The following is a 19,777-nucleotide window of genomic DNA, read 5'->3' on the forward strand; positions in this document are numbered from 1 at the left end:
ACTGCCAGCACTGTTTTAGAAGCTAAGTCACTATTTAACTTCTCGAGTCTGTATACAAATCTTTTCATGTTTTACCCCCCAACCCAAATCTAAGTTCCTGGAAAGCAGAGGCTGTTCACAGACTGCTGTATATCAGGTAGGTGCTAGGCTGATGCTGGCCGCCCTTCTTTCCTCTCCATCAATCAGTGCTTCGTGAAAACCATCTGAGCTTCAAACAGCGTAAGTCAGCAAGGGCTGGTGCTCCACTAGTCGCTGCCGCGGCTTCACAAAAACAGAGGGGCACCCCACCACACAAGAAAGGGGGAACCCCTGCGGGAGGAGAGGAGGGCTGGGACGAAAACAGCCTTCTCACACCTCTGGCAGTGCGTGTGGGAAGCCCAGGCAGGGATGAGGGCAGGAGTTATGCAGGGTTTGCAGCACCAGATGATGAAGGCTGATGAGTCAACAGCATTTACCCACATGGCCAGTTTATTCTGTGCTCAAAAAATACAATGATTTTATAAACCTCGTTTTACATACTTTGATGAATCCAAGGCAGGGCTGCCTTCACCTTACAATAAACACCCAGGTCTTACCCAGCGGCTCACTCTGATCATTTTAGGAGAACCTGTTTCTTGCAGATGGAAAGAAAAGATGGCCAAGTGGAGGCAGCTGGCTGCTCTGGTGCTGGAGCAGGGTGGGGTCCCAAGTCAGCATTCTTTGGGTGGGGACCAGCTTTGCAGGTCCAGGAGCACAGTTTATCGGTGGCTCAGGGGAAGTGATGGATTCATGCTTTCCAGCTTATGAGTGAGCATGCCATAAACCCTCTCCTCTCAGACTTTAATATGCATAAGCATCACCTGAAGGCAGTGGAGAGGAGGTGAAAATCTCCTTAAAATGCAGATTCTGAATTCAGTATGGCTGGGGTGCGGCCTGAGATTCTGCATTTCTAACTCATTCCCCACCACACTTTGGGTAGCAAGGATGTAAATCAGAGGACAATTTTGGTAAACTTTTGACACCTGTCACCACACATCTCCTAACATCCAAAGGACTGCTTAGGGAACATGGTGGCCCAGAGAGAGGGCCACGTCTTCCAGGTTTGCTGGGCTTCATGTAGACCACATGCCTTTCTGGTCACGCCTTCCATCAGCACAGGCATCTCAATGGCTCAGGTTACACATTTCTCTCCTTTTTTAAAAAAATAAATTTATTTATTTATTTTTGGCTGCATTGGGTCTTCACTGCTGTGCAAGGGCTTTGTCTAGCTGTGGAGAGCGGGGGGCTACTCTTCGTTGTGGTGCGTGTGCTTCTCATTGCGGTGGTTTCTCTTGTGGAGCAGGGGCTCTAGGCACGTGGGCTTCAGTAGTTGTGGCACGTGGGCTCAGCAGTTGTGGCGCATGGGCTTAGTTGCTCCGCGCATGTGGGATCTTCCCAGACCAGGGCTCGAACCTGTGTCCCCTGCATTGGAGATGTGGATGGGAGCCTGATGGGAGATGTGGATACTTTGAGCTTCTGTGTCCCAGGGCTTTCCCAGAGATTCATCTGGAAACCATCTCCAAAGATGAGCATTTCCCTCAGGGTTAACCTAGTCCTTTCTGGGTTGATCCTTTCCAGTTTTGTTATCTCAGGGTGACTCTTCAAGAGTTGGGATGTTCTGGCCATGGTGTTTACATGATAAATCAGAGAAATGCCGCTTAGAAATAAGTAATACCATCTGGAAACCAGAGAGGAGGGTTAGGGTTGGAGAAGTGCCTCTGGAGCAGGTTGGTCAGCGAGTGGTGGCCCTGTGGAGTGGTGGCACCAGGCAGCATCACTCACCTGATGCCTCAGGTACCTGCCCAGACGTCCCAGAGCTGCATCCCAGATCCTTGTTTGGTGAACTGGAGCTGCAGACTTGGGCTTTGCCTGGCATTTCGCCAGAGCTGGATGCTCAGTCGAGGCTGCCCAGTGGGGATCAAAGGGATCACTTGTCCTCGGCCTTTAAGTGGTTGCAGAGGGGCTGCTGAAACCCCATCACCTGTTTGTGTTTGTTGTTGAAGAGACCAGGATGTCTCTAGTGCTCCATCTAGATCTTCAAGCATTATGCTTCCTAGTAATAAGCTGATTCATAAAAATAAAAATCACAAAATACAATTGCCTATAAAAATCACAAGAATACAATTGCATTAAATTTAAAAAAGCATTTGAGGTCAGAAAGAGAAAAACACCGTATGCTAACACATATATATGGAATCTAAAAAAAAAAAAAACAACAAAATGGTTACAAAGAACCTATGGGCAGGATGGCAATAAAGATGCAGACATAGAGAATGGACTTGAGGACACGGGGAGGGGGAAGGGTAAGCTGGGACGAAGTGAGAGAGTAGCATGGACATATATACATTACCAAATGCCAAATGTAAAACAGACAGCTAGTGGGAAGCAGCCGCATAGCACAGGGAGATCAGCTCTGTGCTTTGTGACCACCTAGAGGAGTGGGATAGGGAGGGTGGGAGGGAGACGCAAGAGGGAGGAGATATGGGGATATATGTATATGTATATGTATAGCTGATTCACCTTGTTATAAAGCAGAAACTAACACACCATTGTAAAGCAATTATACTCCAATAAAGATGTTAAAAAATTAAAAAAAATAAAGACCACCTTCAGAAATAAAAAAAATGAAAAAGCATTTTTCCAGAGAACCCAGAATGCTTCTCAGGTCCTCTTGTGCATTTCCTGAGCAGAGAGGAGTAGTGAGGGGAGGGCTTTGAGTTCCAGCTCCGAATCCGAGGTTTCTGGGGAACCAGCCTCTTATATAAATAAAATTGGGCCATGCTATTATTCTCCACACTTCAGGCATGTGTGGGAGCCTGTGGCTCTTGGATCCCCTTCCCTGCAGGGAAGGTTTAAAAAACATTCCAGTGGGTATACTACTGGGCATATACCCTGAGAAAACCATAATTCAAAGAGACATGTACCACAATATTCATCGTAGCACGATGTACAATAGCCAGGACACAGAAGCAACCTAAGTGTCTATCAACAGACAAATGGATAAAGAAGATGTGGCAGATATATACAATGGAATATTACTCAGCCATAAAAGGAAATGAAATTGAACTATTTGTAGTGAGGTGGATGGACCTAGAGTCCGTCATACAGAGTGAAGTAAGTCAGGAAGAGAAAAACAAAATATACATGTATGCTAACACATATATATGGAATCTAAAAAAAAAAAAAAAAAGGTTCTGATGAACCTAGGGGCAGGACAGGAATAAAGACCCAGACATAGAGAATGGACTTGAGGACACTGGGACGAAGTGAGAGAGTGGCATGGACATATATACACTACCAAATGTAAAATAGATAGCTAGTGAGTAGCAGCTGCATAGCACAGGGAAATCAGCTCCGTACTTTGTGACCACCTAGAGGGGTGGGATAGGGAGGGTGGGAGGGAGATGCAAGAGGGAGAGGATATGGGGATATATGTACACATATAGCTGATTTACTTTGTTATACAGCAGCAACTAACACAACAGTGTAAAGCAATTATACTCCAATAAAGATGTTTAAAAAAAAATTCCAGTGGGTATAAAGCCCCATTACATCCCCTTGTTATTTTCCTTTGTCTCTTTCTCTTTCTCCTTCAACCTTTTTTTTTTTAATTTTAATTTTTTTGATAGAAAGCCCAGGCCAGCCTGCCTGCAGCCCTTGCTAGGCAGCGGAGGTGGCTCTGAGGGCCGGTCAGCCCTGGGTTCTGCACCTCTGATGCTAGAAGCAGACACAGGACTGTCCTGGGACTTTAGGGGGGACTCTTTACGGGTGTCCTGGGACTTTAGGGGGACACTGGCTCTTCAGGCGTTTCTTCTTCTCTACTGCTAGTCGCAAGGCCTGAAGGAGCTTGTCCTTGTTATTCAGGATGTTATATTCGGAGAGCTTCACCAGCTTGTCGAAGGCGGCCTCTGTGTACGTCAGCTCCTTGGTGGCGTAGGGAGATTTGGGACCATAGATGTCAACCTGGCCCTGCTCCAGCTCCTCGGGGCTTCGCTCCACACCTGGAGGAGCAGAAGGACTTGCTGTAGACCCTTATCACGTGAGGTTGTAATGGTTTGTTTCTGCCCCTCTCCCTGAGGCCCACCCCTGCACACCCACAATAAAACGTGCCCATGTGCACACTCACACACACAGATGCGCACGCACACCTCCTAGCCCACCAGGGCGAGGGACATAGCTTGCCCATCTCAGGACCTCCCTGGCACCGCACAGCGCCAGGCTGTGAATGACTGAAAGAGTAGAGCTTGACATCGCCGGCGCACGGGGGCATGGGGGGCTGTTCTTTCTCGCCGAAGCCAAGCTGGGCTCAGACAGGAGCTATGCCAGGCTTTCCCATTAGTGCTGTCAGGAGACTGCACATGTCTAAGAACAGGAGCTCTCCGTCCAAGACCAGTTGGGGTGCGACCTGAGCTCCCGGCGGCTTACCTGGGGCCTTGTACTTTTGGAAGGTGTCGCTGATGAGTGGGAAGAAAATCACAGTGGGGGCATCGGGCTCCTGGGAGCTCTCCATCAGGTAGCACTCCTTGAGGTTATCCTCCTCCTCCTGCACCTCATATTTGGGGAAGGGGATGTTCTGCTCGGTGCAGTACTTGCAGGTTTGTTTCATGGGCTGGAACATCACAGGAGGACATGTTTGAGTATCAGGAGGGGTGAGGGTGGGCAAGAAACACAGAATTCTTAGGTCCAGCTTTCTGATTTCCCCAGCTAACAACTCAGGTCTCCAACTGCTCTGCCTATGTGTGCTCTTTTTAGGACAAACCTGGATCCGGATGAAGAGCCAGGGGCAGTAGGTTGGTGTGTGTCCAACTGCAAGCTCCTTCCCCAAGTAAATTGGACAGAAGCCCTTCTGATGATGCTTCACCCACAGACCTGGAGATGTGGCTGGCTCCCTAAGAGGGTGACAGCCATGGCTGGCCAGGCTCCTGCAGGACACTCATGGGCTTTGGAACGTGACAGGGCCAGAAAGGACTCTGAAAGGGCATCTTTATAAACAGGATGTAACAGAAAAAGCAGCAGACTTGGAGTATCAGAATCCCCTTAGTTCTTCCCCGTTCTAAGCTCACTAGCTGTGCGATCTTAAGCAAGCCATTTACCCTCTCTGTGCCTAACCTTCCTCACCTATAACAGGAATAATAGCAGTTGTGCCATCTACCTCAAAGAGCTGGTGTAAGGATCAAGGGAGATCATGTGTAGGAAAGCATGTTGTCCCTTGTTTACAAACTTAGGTCATTATCATTGGTGTCATCCTTGTCATCTGTCCATACTCCCCTTTCCCTGGCCTCAGGATAGGACTGTATTAAAGTAGACCAGGGAGAGGAACCAAGATGGCAGAGTAGAAGGATGTGCTCTCACTCCCTCTTGCGAGAACACCAGAATCACAACTAGCTGCTGGACAATCATTGACAGGAAGACACTGGAACTCACCAAAAAAGATACCCGACATCCAAAGACAAAGGAGAAGCCACAATGAGATGGCAGGAGGGGTGCAATCACAGTAAAATCAAATCCCTTAACTGCTGGGTGGGTGACTCACAGACTGGAGAACACTTATACCACAGAAGTCCACCCACTGGAGTGAAGGTTCTGAGCCCTACATCAGGCTTCCCAACCTGGGGATCTGGCAACAGGAGGAGGAATTCCTAGAGAATCAGACTTCGAAGCCTAGTGGGAATTGATTGCAGGACTTCCACAGGGCTGGGGGGATCAGAGACTCCACTCTTGGAGGGCACACACAAAGCAGTGTGTGCATCAGGACCCAGGGGAGGGAGCAGTGACCCCAGGGGAGACTAAACCAGACCTACCTGCTAGTGTTGGAGGGTCTCCTGCAGAGGCGGGAGGGGTGGTGGCTGTGGCTCACCGTGGGGACAAGGACACTGGCAGCAGAAGTTCTGGGAAGTAATACTTGGCATGAGCCCTCCCAGAGTCTGTCCTTAGCCCCACAAAAGAGCCCAGGTATGCTCCAGTGTTGGGTTGCCTCAGGCCAAACAACCAAGAGGGAGGGAACCCAGCCCCACCCATCAACAGTCAAGCGGATTAAAGTTTTACTGAGCTCTGCCCACCAAAGCAACATCAGCTCTACCCACCACCAGCCCCTCCCATCAGGAAACTTACACAAGTCCCTTAGATAGCCTCATCCACCAGAAGGCAGACAGCAGAAGCAAGAAGAATTACAATCCTGCAGCCTGTGGAACAAAAACCGCATTCACAGAAAGACAGACAAGATGAAAAGGCAGAGGGCTATGTACCAGATGAAGGAACAAGATAAAACCCCAGAAAAACAACTAAATGAAGTGGAGATAGGCAACCTTCCAGAAAAAGAATTCAGAATAATGATAGTGAAGATGATCCAGGACCTTGGAAAGAGAATGGAGGCAAAGATCAAGAAGGTGCAAGAAATGTTTAACAAAGACCTAGAAGAATTAAAGAACAAACAAACAGATGAACAACACAATAACTGAAATGAAAACTACACTAGAAGGAATCAATAGCAGAATAACTGAGGCAGAAGAACAGAAAAGCGACCTGGAAGACAATGGTGGAATTCAATGCTGCAGAACAGAATAAAGAAAAAAGCACGAAAAGAAATGAAGACAACCTAAGAGACCTCTGGGACAACATTAAACGCAACAACATTCGCATTATAGGGGTCCCAGAGGAGAAGACAGAGAGAAAGGACCAGGGAAAATATTTGAAGAGATTATAGTCAAAAACTTCCGTAACATGGGAAAGGAAGTAGCCACCGAAGTCCAGGAAGCACAGCGAGTCCCATACAGGATAAACCCAAGGAGAAACACACCGAGACACGTAGTAATCAAATTGGCAAAAATTAAAGACAAAGAAAAATTATTGAAAGCAGCAAAGGAAAAACAACAAATAACATACAAGGGAACTCCCATAAGGTTAACAGCTGATTTCTCAGCAGAAACTCTACAAGCCAGAAGGGAGTGGCATGATATACTTAAAGTGATGAAAGGGAAGAACCTACAACCAAGATTACTCAACTCAGCAAGGATCTCATTCAGATTTGATGGAGAAATCAAAAGATTTACAGACAAGCAAAAGCTAAGAGAATTCAGCACCACCAAACCAGCTCTACAACAAATGCTAAAAGAACTTCTCTAAGTGGGAAACACAAGAGAAGAAAAGGACCTACAAAAACAAACCCAAAACAATTAAGAAAATGGTCATAGGGACATACATATCAATAATTACCTTCAACGTGAATGGATTAAATGCTCCAACCAAAAGACACAGGCTTGCTGAATGAATACAAAAACAACACCCATATATATGCTGTCTACAAGAGACCCACTTCAGACCTAGGGACACATACAGACTGAAAGTGAGGGGATGGAAAAAGATATTCCATGAAAATGGAAATCAAAAGAAAGCTGGATTAGCTATACTCATATCAGATAAAATAGACTTTAAAGAATGTTACAAGAGACAAAGAAGGACACTACATAATGATCAAGGGATCAATCCAAGAAGAAGATATAACAATTATAAATATATATGCACCCAACATAGGAGCACCTCAATACATAAGGCAACTGCTAACAGCTATAAAAGAGGAAATCGACAGTAACACAATATTAGTGGGGGACTTTAACACCTCACTTACACCAATGGACAGATCATCCAAAATGAAAATAAATAAGGAAACACAAGCTTTAAATGATACATTAAACAAGATGGACTTAATTGATATTTATAGGACATTCCATCCAAAAACAGCAGATTACACTTTCTTCTCAAGTGCTCATGGAACATTCTCCAGGATAGATCACATCTTGGGTCACAACTCAAGCCTCAGTAAATCTGAGAAAATTGAAATTATATCAAGCATCTTTTCTGACCACAATGCTATGAGATTAGAAATGAATTACAGGGGAAAAAACGTAAAAAACACAAACACATGGAGGCTAAACAATACGTTACTAAATAACCAAGACATCACTGAAGAAATCAAAGAGGAAATCAAAAAATACCTAGAGACAAATGACAATGAAAACACGATGATCCAAAACCTATGGGATGCAGCAAAAGGAGTTCTAAGAGGGAAGTTTATAGCTATACAAGCCTACCTCAAGAAACAAGAAAAATCTCAAGTAAACAATCTAACATTACACCTAAAGGAACTAGAGAAAGAAAACAAACAAAACCCAAAGTTAGCAGAAGGAAAGAAATCATAAAGATCAGAGCAGAAATAAATGAAATAGAAACAAAGAAAACAATAGCAAAGATCAATAAAACTAAAAGCTGGTTCTTTGAGAAGATAAACAAAATTGATAAACCATTAGCCAGACTCATCAAGAAAAATAGGGAGAGGACTCAAATCAATAAAATTAGAAATGAAAAAGGAGAAGTTACAACAGACACTGCAGAAATACAAAGCACCCTAAGAGACTACTACAAGCAACTCTATGCCAATAAAATGGACAACATGGAAGAAATGGGCAAATTCTTAGAAAGGTATAACCTTCCAATACTGAACCCGGAAGAAATAGAAAATAAGAACAGACCAATCACAAGTAATGAAATTGAAACTGTGATTAAAAATCTTCCAACAAACAAAAGTTCAGGACCAGGTGGCTTCACAGGTGAATTCTATCAAACATTTAGAGAAGAGCTAACACCCATCCTTCTCAAACTCTTCCAAAAATTGCAGAGGAAGGAACACTCCCAAACTCATTCTATGAGGCCACCATCACCCTGATACCAAAACCAGACAAAGATACTACAAAAAAAGAAAATTATAGACCAATATCACTAATGAATATAGATGCAAAAATCCTCAACAAAATACCAGCAAACAGAATCCAACAACACATTAAAAGGATCATACACCACGATCCAGTGGGATTTATCCCAGGGATGTAAAGATTCTTCAATATACGGAAATCAATCAATGTTATACACCATATTAACAAATTGAAGAATAAAAACCGTATGATCATCTCAATAGGTGCAGAAAAAGCTTGTGACAAAACTCAATACCAATTTATGAAAAAAACTCTCCAGAACGTGGGCATAGAGGGAACCTACCTCAACATAATAAAGGCCATATACAACAAACCCACAGCAAACATCATTGTCAATGGTGAAAAACTGAAAGCATTTTCTCTAAGATCAGGAATAAGACAAGGGTATCCACTCTCACCACTATTATTCAACATAGTTTTGGAAGTTCTAGCCATGGCATCAGAGAAGAAAAAGAAATAAAAGGAATACAAATTGGAAAAGAAGAAGTAAAACTGTCACTGTTTGCAGATGACATGATACTATACAAAGAGAATCCTAAAAATGCCACCAGAAAGCTAGTAGAGCGAATCAATGAATTTGGTAAAGTTGCAGGATACAAAATTAATGCACAGAAATCTCTTGCATTCCTATACACTAATGAAAAATCTGAAGACAAATTAAGGAAACACTCTCATTTACCACTGCAACAAAAAGAATAAAATACCTAGGAATAAACCTACCTAGGGAGACAAAAGACCTGTATGCAGAAAACTATAAGACACTGATGAAAGAAATTAAAGATGATACTAACAGATGGAGAGATATACCATGTTCTTGGATTGGAAGAATCAATATTGTGAAAATGACTATACTACCCAAAGCAATCTACAGATTCAATGCAATCCCTATCAAATTAGCAATGGCATTTTGTACAGAACTAGAACAAATCATCTTAAAATTTGTATGGAGACACAAAAGACCCCGAATAGCCAAAGCACTCTGGAGGGGAAAAAACGGAGCTGGAGGAATCAGACTCCCGGACTTCAGACTATACTACAAAACTACAATAATCAAGACAATATGGTACTGGCACAAAAACAGAAACATAGATCAATGGACAAGATAGGAAGCCCAGAGATAAACCCATGCACCTATGTTCAACTAATCTATGACAAAGGAGACAAAGATATACAATGGAGAAAAGACAGTCTCTTCAATAAGTGGTGCTGGGAAAACTGGACAGCTACATGTAAAAGAATGAAATTAGAACACTCTAACACCATACACAAAAATAAACTCAAAATGGATTCGAGACCTAAATGTAAGACCGGACACTATAAAACTCTTAGAGGAAAACATAGGAAGAACACTCTTTGACATAAATCACAGCAAGATCTTTTTTGATCTACCTCCTAGAGTACTGGAAATAAAAACAAAAGTAAACAAATGGGACCTAATGAAACTTCAAAGCTTTTGCACAGCAAAGGAAACCATAAACAAGACGAAAAGACAACCCTCAGAATGGGAGAAAATATTTGCAAACGAATCAATGGACAAAGGATTAATCTCCAAAATATATAAACAGCTAATGCAGCTCAATATTAAAGAAACAAACAACCCAATCCAAAAATGGGCAGAAGACCTAAATAGACATTTCTCCAAAGAAGACATACAGATGGCCAAGAAGCACATGAAAAGATGCTCAACAACATCACTAATAACTAGAGAAATGCAAATCAAAACTACAATGAGGTATCACCTCACACCAGTTAGAATGGGCATCATCAGAAAACCTACAAACAACAAATGCTGGAGAGGGTGTGGAGAAAAGGGAACCCTCTTGCACTGTTGGTGGGAATGTAAATTGATATGGCCACTATGGAGAACATTATGGAGGTTCTTTAAAAAACTAAAAATAGAATTACCATATGACCCAGCAATCCCACTACTGGGCATATACCCAGAGAAAACCATAATTTAAAAAGACACATGCACCCCAATGTTCATTGCAGCACTATTTACAATAGCCAGGTCATGGAAGCAACCTAAATGCCCATTGACAGACGAACGGATAAAGAAGATGTGGTACATACATACAATGGAATATTACTCAGCCATAAAAAGGAACAAAACTGAGTCATTTGTTGAGACGTGGATGGCTCTAGAGACTGTCATACAGAGTGAAGTAAGTCAGAAAGAGAAAAGCAAATATCGTATATTAATGCATGTATGTGGAACCTAGAAAAATGGTACAGATGAACCAGTTTGCATGAGAGAAGTTGAGACACAGATGTAGAGAACAAACCTATGGACACCAATGGGGGAAAACCCCAGGGGGTTGGGGATGGTAGTGTGCTGAATTGGGCGATTGGGATTGACATGTATACACTGATGTGTATAAAATTGATGACTAATAAGAACCTGCTGTATGAAAAATAATAATAAAATAAATAAAGTAGACCAAAAAACAGTTTCTTTCCCTTGAAAATCCAGAACTTTTCAAAAGGAAATAAATTAAAATAAATAAAAATCTCTGGTCCTAACTCTTTGGTGTAATTACATGGAGGCTCATACTTCCTGGTAGTGGGGAGACCATGTGATCACTTTGAACATAGGACATTACAAGCTCCTGAAGTGGTACAAAACTTTACAATTGACTGGGTTCTATTAAGGTTATTATTATTTTTTTAATTAATTAATTAATTTATTTATTTTTGGCTGCATTGGGTCTTCGTTGCTATGTGCGGGCTTCTCACTTCAGTGGCTTCTCTTGTTACAGAGCACGGGCTCTAGGCACACGGGCTTCAGTAGTTGTGGCACGCGGGCTCAGTAGTTGTGGCTTGCGGGCTCAGCAGTTGTGGCTCGTGGCCTCTAGAGCACGGGCTCGGTAGTTGTAGTGCATGGGCTTAGTTGCTCCGCGGCATGTGGGTTCTTCCCGGACAAGGGCTCGAACCCGTGTCCCCTGAATTGGCAGGCAGAGTCTTCACCACTGTGCCACCAGGGAAGCCCTAAGGTTATTTTTTAAACTCTTTTTTATTTTGCAGCTAAAGAATTGCCAAATATGGGAAATGCTCAAATGTAAGAATAAAATTGGAATTAGCTCAGTGAATCTAGTAAACCCATTGCATGCGGGCCAGCGGGCTACGCCTCTGAGGTTTGGAGGTGTAACCTCCATCAGGGATGGTGGCTTGAGCTTCTCCGATGCTAAGTCTAGGAGCCTGTGGGGAGTGGGGCGGGAGCCTTTCTTTGCCAAACTTGCCTTTGTCTGGGACCCAGCACAGTAATTGAGGTGGATGATGAGGTCAGCTTTTCTCTCCGGCCTGAGGACGGGCGGGTAGCTGGAGTTGATGACGAATGCAGTGTCCAGCAGGCACAAGTGGTTCACGGACGCTGTCAGCTTGTTTGGGAAGCCATCTAGCACCGAGTCTGAAAGTCAAGGCTTGTGGTTATCCTCACTCCTTGGCGCCCTGATCTCAGCAGATGGTCAGAGGCACCTGGTGGGGATGGGATGCCCTGCCCGGAGCTCATCCACTTCAGCCTGGCCTCCAGCCCTCCCCTCGGCCAGCGTACCCGGTGAGTCCCAGTGTCCCCCTGGGTAGGCTGAAGAAGAACAGCATTATCTGGGGAGTTTAGCAAGTATTTTATGGAACATGCACAGAAAGCCCACTAAGGCTCAGCCCCATAATTTGTGGTGCAGCAGGGGCTTAAGACTATCCTATAAATTAGTGCAGACCGTGGGCCCAGAGCCAGCTGCCTTTTCTGCCCCAGATAGTGAGGACAAAGATCATTAGCCTAGGCTCAAGCAGCCATTGCAGGCTGTGGCCAAGTAAAATACCAAAGATGGTGGAAAGTCAAATTTAGATCCTCAGCAGGGTAGGGACGAAGTCTTGAGTTGAAGCTGCAAGACCACAGTTTAAGAGCCAGCTCTGCCACTCACCATTTGGAGGAGCCTGGGCTGGGCCGTTCCTGCCCAACTCCGGGGGCAGCACTTACATTAAAACGTGTCCCCAGGGGCTTCCCTGGTGGTGCAGTGGTTAAGAATCCGCCTGCCAATGCAGGGGACACGGGTTTGCGCCCTGGTCCGGGAAGATCCCGCATGCCGCGGAGCAACTAAACCTGTGCGTCACAACTACTGAGCCCACACGCCATAACTACAGAAGCCCGCATGCCTAGAGCCCGTGCTCTGCCGCGAGAGAAGCCACTGCAACAGGAGGCCCGCGCACCGCAACGAAGAGTAGCCCTCACTTGCCGCAACTAGAGAAAACCCGCACACAGCAACGAAGACCCGACGCAGCCAAAAATAAATAAAATAAAATAAATACATTTTTTTTAAAATGAAGAAAAAGAAAAAAGGTGTCCCCAGAACACAACTGTAGAAAGTCAGGGCCCATATTTCCCCAACTGTAAAATGGGGTCAACTTCTACCTGCTGGGATTGTTATACAGATGCTGTATAGACTCATTGTACAGATTCAATTAATTAAATACACCACCACTCCACCTGTTGTTCAAGGCTTCACCAGATGTAGAATACACTATGGGGAGAGTCTGCCACTTGGGCCCAATGAACATGGGCAGAGGAGTTTTCTCATCCTTTCTCCCTCCACATCCACTTCCCCTTCCTCTAAACAGAGGTAGGCCTCAAGGGGCAGCAGGTAAGGTTACCCTTCCACGTGGAGAACTGGCCATTCTGGTAGTAGTCGGTGTGCATCTGCAGCCCCAGCAGGAAGTTGTGGAACTCAGACAAAAAGGCCCGGGAGGTGAGGATGTTGCGGAAAGTATTGGACAGCCATGACCCTGGCATCACCACCGTGGTGTCCAGCATGTTGGCATCACATTTGGGGATTTCAGGTAGGAGTGGCTCATCTTCTGCAGGGGAGGGGGGTGGATGGAGGACAGGTTACAGAGCTGGAGTCCCCAGATTGCCCAGGTGAAGCACCCCATGGTTGCCCTGCACCCAGGGGTCAGCCTGTAAGTGCAGTGCACACCTTCCTTGTCTAGTTCTCGGAGCCAGGAGGACCCAGGGGAGAGACATAGAACAGGGGCAGGGTAGAGGAGAAGGAGTGGGGTGACAGGAAAGGAGGGGTTCCAGAGAAGACAGAGAGTCCAGAAGGGTGACCTTTAACTGCATTCATAGATCCCCACCCTCTGCAGCTCTCCTGGGCACCGTGCAGCTCTTCCAAGCCTACCACATGGTGCATCCACTCCCCCGGGCCAGGCCAGAGCTGGCAAAGGTGTATCCAAATGCAACCACCCTCCTTTCCAGGCAGGGAAGACCCCCTAGCTGCCCTCCTATTTCCATGGGCCATAGGGATGAGGTTGAAACACCTGGCAGGTGGACTGCTCCTCAGTTGCTGATCCACCTTCCCCACCCTGCCATCGCCCAACCAGGAGGGGAAGCCAGTGGGTCACCCACCGATATCATGCACTCTCTCCCTTGTCCACCTGTGGAAAAACTCCTCCGAGGTGTGGGACAAATTCCAGGCATCGAGCAGGTTCAGGGAGAAGATGCTGCTCCACAGACCTAGGGAGCAGGATCAGCGGTGAGCTGCTGTGCCCAAGAGCCTCCAGGCCCACCCAAATACTGATTGATTCTGCCTTGGACTCGATGCCCCCTCCAAGTCAAGCTGCTCAGGGAGTGGGACGGGCTTTCATTTCCCTCTCCCCACAGTGCAGCTCGACATAAGTGACTCAGCTCTCCTCCACTCTCCTCTTGGAACTGGAAGAGGGTATGAAGGCATATAAGGCACAGCCCCAGGAGAGACTTAATGCTGACAAGTGCAGGCTTCAAGTTCAAGTCCAGAAATCACCCCTTGCATCAGTTAACACACTAGTTTAGGACAGCGCCTGGCACATGGTGAGCACTCAATAAATGTAACACCATCTCTTATTATGATTTAAAAAATGCAACACAGTAATAATAATACTCATGTGAAATCTTTCACATACATTGACCCATTTGAATCCTCCGTAAGGTTGGTTTTACTCTTAAGCCCAGTTTACAGATGAGAACACTGAAGCTCAGGAAGGTTAGGTAATTTGGCCTACTTTGCACAGCTAACAAATGAGGAACCAGAGTTCAAGTCCGAGTGTCTCACCTACAGATCTCTGAGCCACATGCTCAACAGCACAGGTGTTCAGAGGAAGGAGAGGCTGCTGGGGGCTGTGGGCTTCGGGGTTGACTTCCCAGAAGAAATGGAGCTTAAGTGGGACTTTCTGGGATGGGTTGGATTTGGGATAGATGGAAGGGAGGGGGAGGCAGACAACTAGTTTAAATAAGGGCATAACTGTTGTTGAGGCTGTAAAAATGGGTCCGTTTTTTGCGGTTGCCCTTTGACAGATGTACTTTGGGCTCTGAAGGGGAGAACTCTACGAGTGGACATCACAGTCAGGCCCCTGCACTCAGTGGGCCTGGCTTCTGGAGGACCAGGGAACATAGTGTTGGGAGCTGGGCCAGGCTTCCCCAGACACTCTGTCTTCACCCTGAGGTCTCCTCTGGCCCCTTGGATCCCAGGGGCTGGTTCAAGCCCCGGAAACAGGCATGTTGCTTCCTGGAACCAGGGAGAAGGGGGTAGAAGTTCCAGAAGCTTCCATCTCAGCCTGCAACTCCCAGTCTTGTTCTGAACAGACACCAGGGAGACGACTGGAGACCAGGACATTGGGAGAGTCCCCTTTGTTCCCCAGTGACCCAGGAGCCCCTGTCAGGTCCTTCTGGGCCCACAGGGTCACAGGGAGATCAGGGCAGTCTGGGAGGCTGGGAGGCTCCGGAGCCTCTCCTGGAATGAGGGTATGCTGACAAATGCCAGGAGGGTCACATGCCCAAGGGATAACCCAAACCAGCACCAGCACCTGGCACATGATCCTGGGGGAACAGACCGTGTCTCCTCGTCATTCCTCTAATCAAACGCGGAGCCTGTTCCGCACGGGGCAGGGTTCCCAGGGGCCTCCCCCAGCCAGGAGTCACCTAGCATGTAGCATATCCGCGACTCTGGGATCCTCCTCATCAGTCGCCCCATGAAGAACTCGGAGCCGAAGAGCTCGGTGGGAATGAAGGCTCCATACTTCTGCAGGCCCACCTCGTAGGGGGAGAACTCGAACCACTCTGCACACGAAGCAGCAGGGCAGGGTGTCAGTCTCAGGCCGGGGCGGCCCCGCCCACCCTTCTCCCTGCTCGCGCCGTCTCCCCGGCCGCGAGGAGCCTGGGATGGGGAGGCCGCAGTTCCCCCACAGGGCACAGGGGGGCGCCCGTGACCGGCTTCTGCTGGCCCGGCAAGACTCAGTGTTGCAAGCTGCACAGGCTCGTTTGCGCCTCATAAACCCGGACCAAAACCGGACCCCGAAGCAGGGCAGGTCTCTAGAGTCCCTCCATCCTGGCAGCTTAAGAAATGTCTAGGACTCTCTCCCTTCACGACCTTTACTTCCTCTATCCCATCAAATCTCTGCTCAGGGGAGCCATAGGACCCCTGCTGCCCACCGGCTACACGCGTCTGGGCAGAAGGGGGTAGCCAAGTGGATTTCTTCGGCTGTCAGCACATTCTTGCTGTGGAGGCTGGCAAAGGTATGGTGGCGGGACGTGTGCGCTGGGGTACTGAGTGCCTTTGCCTGCTGAGAAGGGACCCACCCCGCCCCGGGGAAATTGCTAGCCACCAGTGTTACCTCTGAAATCCTGGTTGCTTACATCATCCTTGACATTGATGGTGAGGTAGATGGGCAGGGGGTTCTGGCCCTGACACAAAGCAGCACGCTGATCTGACAGTTTGCATTCATATCTCTGTGTGGAAAAATAATGGTTAAGGAGAAGGAGCAGACAAGCAGCCAGGAAGCGGTGCAGAGTAAGAGGACAGTCTGGACCTCTGGCAGCCCACCAGGCTCCTGAGCCCACCAGGCTGCTCTGGAGGTCTCACCTGATACCAGTCAAAGCTACTCTTAAAATGTACCCAGAAAATGTTCACTCATCCTTGGGCCGTTCATCACCCCAGACACATGGACAGGGTGGGACTGGATCTGCAGTTTAGAGCTGTCCTTCAGAGTCCTGGGGTTCTCCTCGAGTCTCAGGGACCAGAGAATGAAAAGGCAGGGGTGGAGGAGGCCACCACTGCCCCCTCTTCATCCTCATCACCTTCCACCCTACTCAAACCAGAGCAGCTCCATTTTTTTAAAAATCTGCTTTGCAGGTTGGGCTCTCTCATAAATTCATTTGGGAGGGAAAAAAAAAGATTCTTCTTTTTAAACAAAAGATTTGGAAACTTGGCACTGGATGGCAGTCAAATTCCCTCTAAGCCCCCAGAGCACTAAGTGGTGTAATCAAAGTGGGAGTCCTGCAGATCAGCCTGGACCACAGGCCACCTCCCAAAATGAATCAGCCAGTGTAGACAAGGCCACTGGAGGCTTTAGAGGACCAGGCTCTGACCCCAGGCCAAGCAGCTGCCTGGTGGGTGACATCCATGGTTGCGCGAGTGTGTAAAGGCACAGAACTTGTGTGGGATGGTAAACATGTGTGGGTCAAACAACTCTTAGGCCTCCCTTGCAAGGCCAACAGGATGCCTGTCAGAACTGGGCCCAGAGATATGGGCACCACAGCAATGACCGTCATGGAAGGAGAGGAAGTTGCAGACCCGGGGAAGAGCCCAATCCATACTCATTGTCAAGGGGGCCTGAGGCAAAGGAGCTCCTGCCTTGGCCAGAGTGGAAGAGCAGAGGCCTCCTTCCATCAATCCTAGACTTGCTTTCCCAGGAACATAGGCTCCTTCCTACACCAAACCCTGGGCAATGCTCAGACTCTAATGTTAAAAGCCTTGGAGCTTTCCTCCTCACCACATGGAGCACTAACTACTCTAAGAAATATTAACTGTTGACGAAACGGTTGATGAAATTCCCATTTAAGGAATAGCACAGAGCAGAGCCAGAATTCAAATCCTGTCCTGCCTGAATCCAAAAGCCAACACCCTCAGCCTCTGCCTGCCCTGCTCCATCATGTGGACAGAGTAGACAGTGGGTTATCAGAAAGGGCAGGGATTCATCCAAGGCTGTGAGTGCCCGCGTTTGAATCCCCACTGTCTAGCACAGTTCCTGGCATGCAGGAGGTACTTAATTTTGTCGAAAGAATGAATGGGGGAATGAATGAATGTTGAAGATGAGGTTTGGTCTGTCCTTGGTTGCTCAAATTGTGTTTTCTGGAAGAGGGGATCTACTAGAAAAGAATTTGCTGTCCCTCTTCCTTCTGGTAAGTTCTGATTTGAATTCTGAACTCTTCAGACACCTTTGGGAGTGGGGCAGACAGCCATAGGCCTGGATAGAAATTAGATGGGAAGCCCTACTCTGGGGTCAAGCAACAGCCAAATTTGGTTCCACCCTGGGGCCTGGGCAGTCGGAAGGGTCCAGGTGTTAGCGGAGCTCACCCTGATGTCCGGGATGGCAGCATCCCATGGGGATCCCACTGCCCTACCATGGCCCGCATGGCTCTCACAGCAGCTGGGTCCCAACACAGGCTGCTTCTCTTCTTGGGCACACACTGCTCAGATCATTGGATATCAGAGCTGGAAGGAACCTCACTGGGCTCATCCTCCGTGTGGCGGCCATGAGAAGGGGCCCAGCAGACCTCCAACTACAGGAGTGTAATTGGCTGATGGCCCAGCTACCGTGCTCTGAAATCCAGGGCTGAGTTTGTTCTAAGGCCACACTTCCCACTGGGCTGGTCCCAGCCCATGACTGAGCGTGGCAGGGATCCTGAGGCAGGCCCACTGTGGTGGAGGGGAGGGGGCGGTGCCAGACTCCTCCGATGGCCAATTTGGCTGGGGAACTCTGCAAGGGTCACTGTGCTGACCTTTCAGACCGCACAGGGGGCTAGGATGCTTCCACCTGGCCTTTCCTTCCCTCTCTCCTCCACTTGGGGTCAGGCTTACATCACACTCTGATGGCTCCCTCCCCATTTTCTCTCACAGGTTCTCAGAGGGCCCGCTGCCTCTCGGAAAGGTTGCACCTAAGTCACCCCTGATGTGAGGGTTTCAGTCATATTCCAAAGGGACTCGGGAAGACAATCCCACCATCTGCCTGCATCATGCGTTCTGATGCCTCATGCTTCTTAAGGCCCACGGGTGCATCTGCAGGTCTAACCTAACTCCCTCCTGCTGCGATGTACCTCCCGGTGCCCCAGTGAAGGCGGAGGGCTGGGCATCAGCCCCGGGCGGGCTGGGCTCCAGGGGAAGCTGAGCACCTACCTCGTCCCCCAGACAGGCCTCGACCAGCAGACCCCAGAAGTCTGTGAAGGTGACTTTGTAGCCTTCCTGCCTGCGCTGCTGCAGCTCCTCCCGGAATTTGAGGAGCTGATCTGGGAACAGAGCGGGCGTCTTGTCCTTGACTACGTGCCTCCGCGCCTCGAGGATGGCAAGCTCCAGGTTTTTGGAGGACCAGTCAGGGTCACGGTACAAGGTAGCCATGGTCCTGGAGAGAGACAGGCGTGGCTGAGAGAGCTGAGCCAGCCCTGGTCAGATCGACTCTGGACCCTGGCAGGAAAGGAGGTGGGTAGGTCATGGGAAACCCTCACCTGCCAGGAGAGGAGCCTGGAGGAAATGGGGTGAGGCCCAGTCAGGGAGGGGAGAACATTCTTACTCAAAGTCACAATTGCTGCCATTTCTTGACTGCCTGCCGTGTGCCAGGTGGAGCACAGTGCTTAACAGTGAAGATTCTGGACCCAGATCTTCCTGGGTTCAAAACCAGACTCTGCCACTCACCAGCCATGGGATCTGGGCAAGGTACCTAACTGCTCCTCACCTCAGTTTTCCCATCTGTGGGTTGGGGAGAAGGATGATAACTGTACCTACCTCACAGCGTTATTGTGAAGATGACATGAGTCAATGTAAAATGATTAGGACAGTACCGGGCACGAAGTAAGTGCTGGGGCCAGCATTTGACCCCAGGCTTTGCTGATTCCAAATCCTGGACTCTTCCCACTCTGCCACATTAATTCCCATAATTGTGATGCCAGCTAAGACTTACTTCCCCTTCTTCTTCTTAAC

General features: G+C 47.8%; 1 protein-coding gene across 2 annotated transcripts in view; it reads right to left on the minus strand.

Annotated features, from left to right (window-relative positions):
• Positions 1-450: 450 nt before the first annotated feature.
• The window catches only part of PLA2G4E (phospholipase A2 group IVE), a 45,540-nt gene continuing 26,213 nt past the window's right edge, over positions 451-19,777 (minus strand). For both annotated transcript variants that reach the window (XM_033851527.2, XM_073800798.1), the window contains 8 exons: positions 18,980-19,202; positions 16,419-16,533; positions 15,727-15,864; positions 14,179-14,286; positions 13,428-13,631; positions 12,023-12,189; positions 4,444-4,627; positions 451-4,019 (listed from right to left, as the gene is read on the minus strand). In XM_033851527.2, the coding sequence (XP_033707418.1) occupies positions 3,781-4,019; positions 4,444-4,627; positions 12,023-12,189; positions 13,428-13,631; positions 14,179-14,286; positions 15,727-15,864; positions 16,419-16,533; positions 18,980-19,202 (1,378 nt within the window). In that variant the 3' untranslated portion in view covers positions 451-3,780. The remainder of the gene's footprint in view (positions 4,020-4,443; positions 4,628-12,022; positions 12,190-13,427; positions 13,632-14,178; positions 14,287-15,726; positions 15,865-16,418; positions 16,534-18,979; positions 19,203-19,777) is intronic.

The sequence above is a fragment of the Tursiops truncatus genome, chromosome 2, assembly GCF_011762595.2.
Source record: "Tursiops truncatus isolate mTurTru1 chromosome 2, mTurTru1.mat.Y, whole genome shotgun sequence".
NCBI classification, from domain to species: Eukaryota; Metazoa; Chordata; class Mammalia; order Artiodactyla; family Delphinidae; genus Tursiops; species Tursiops truncatus.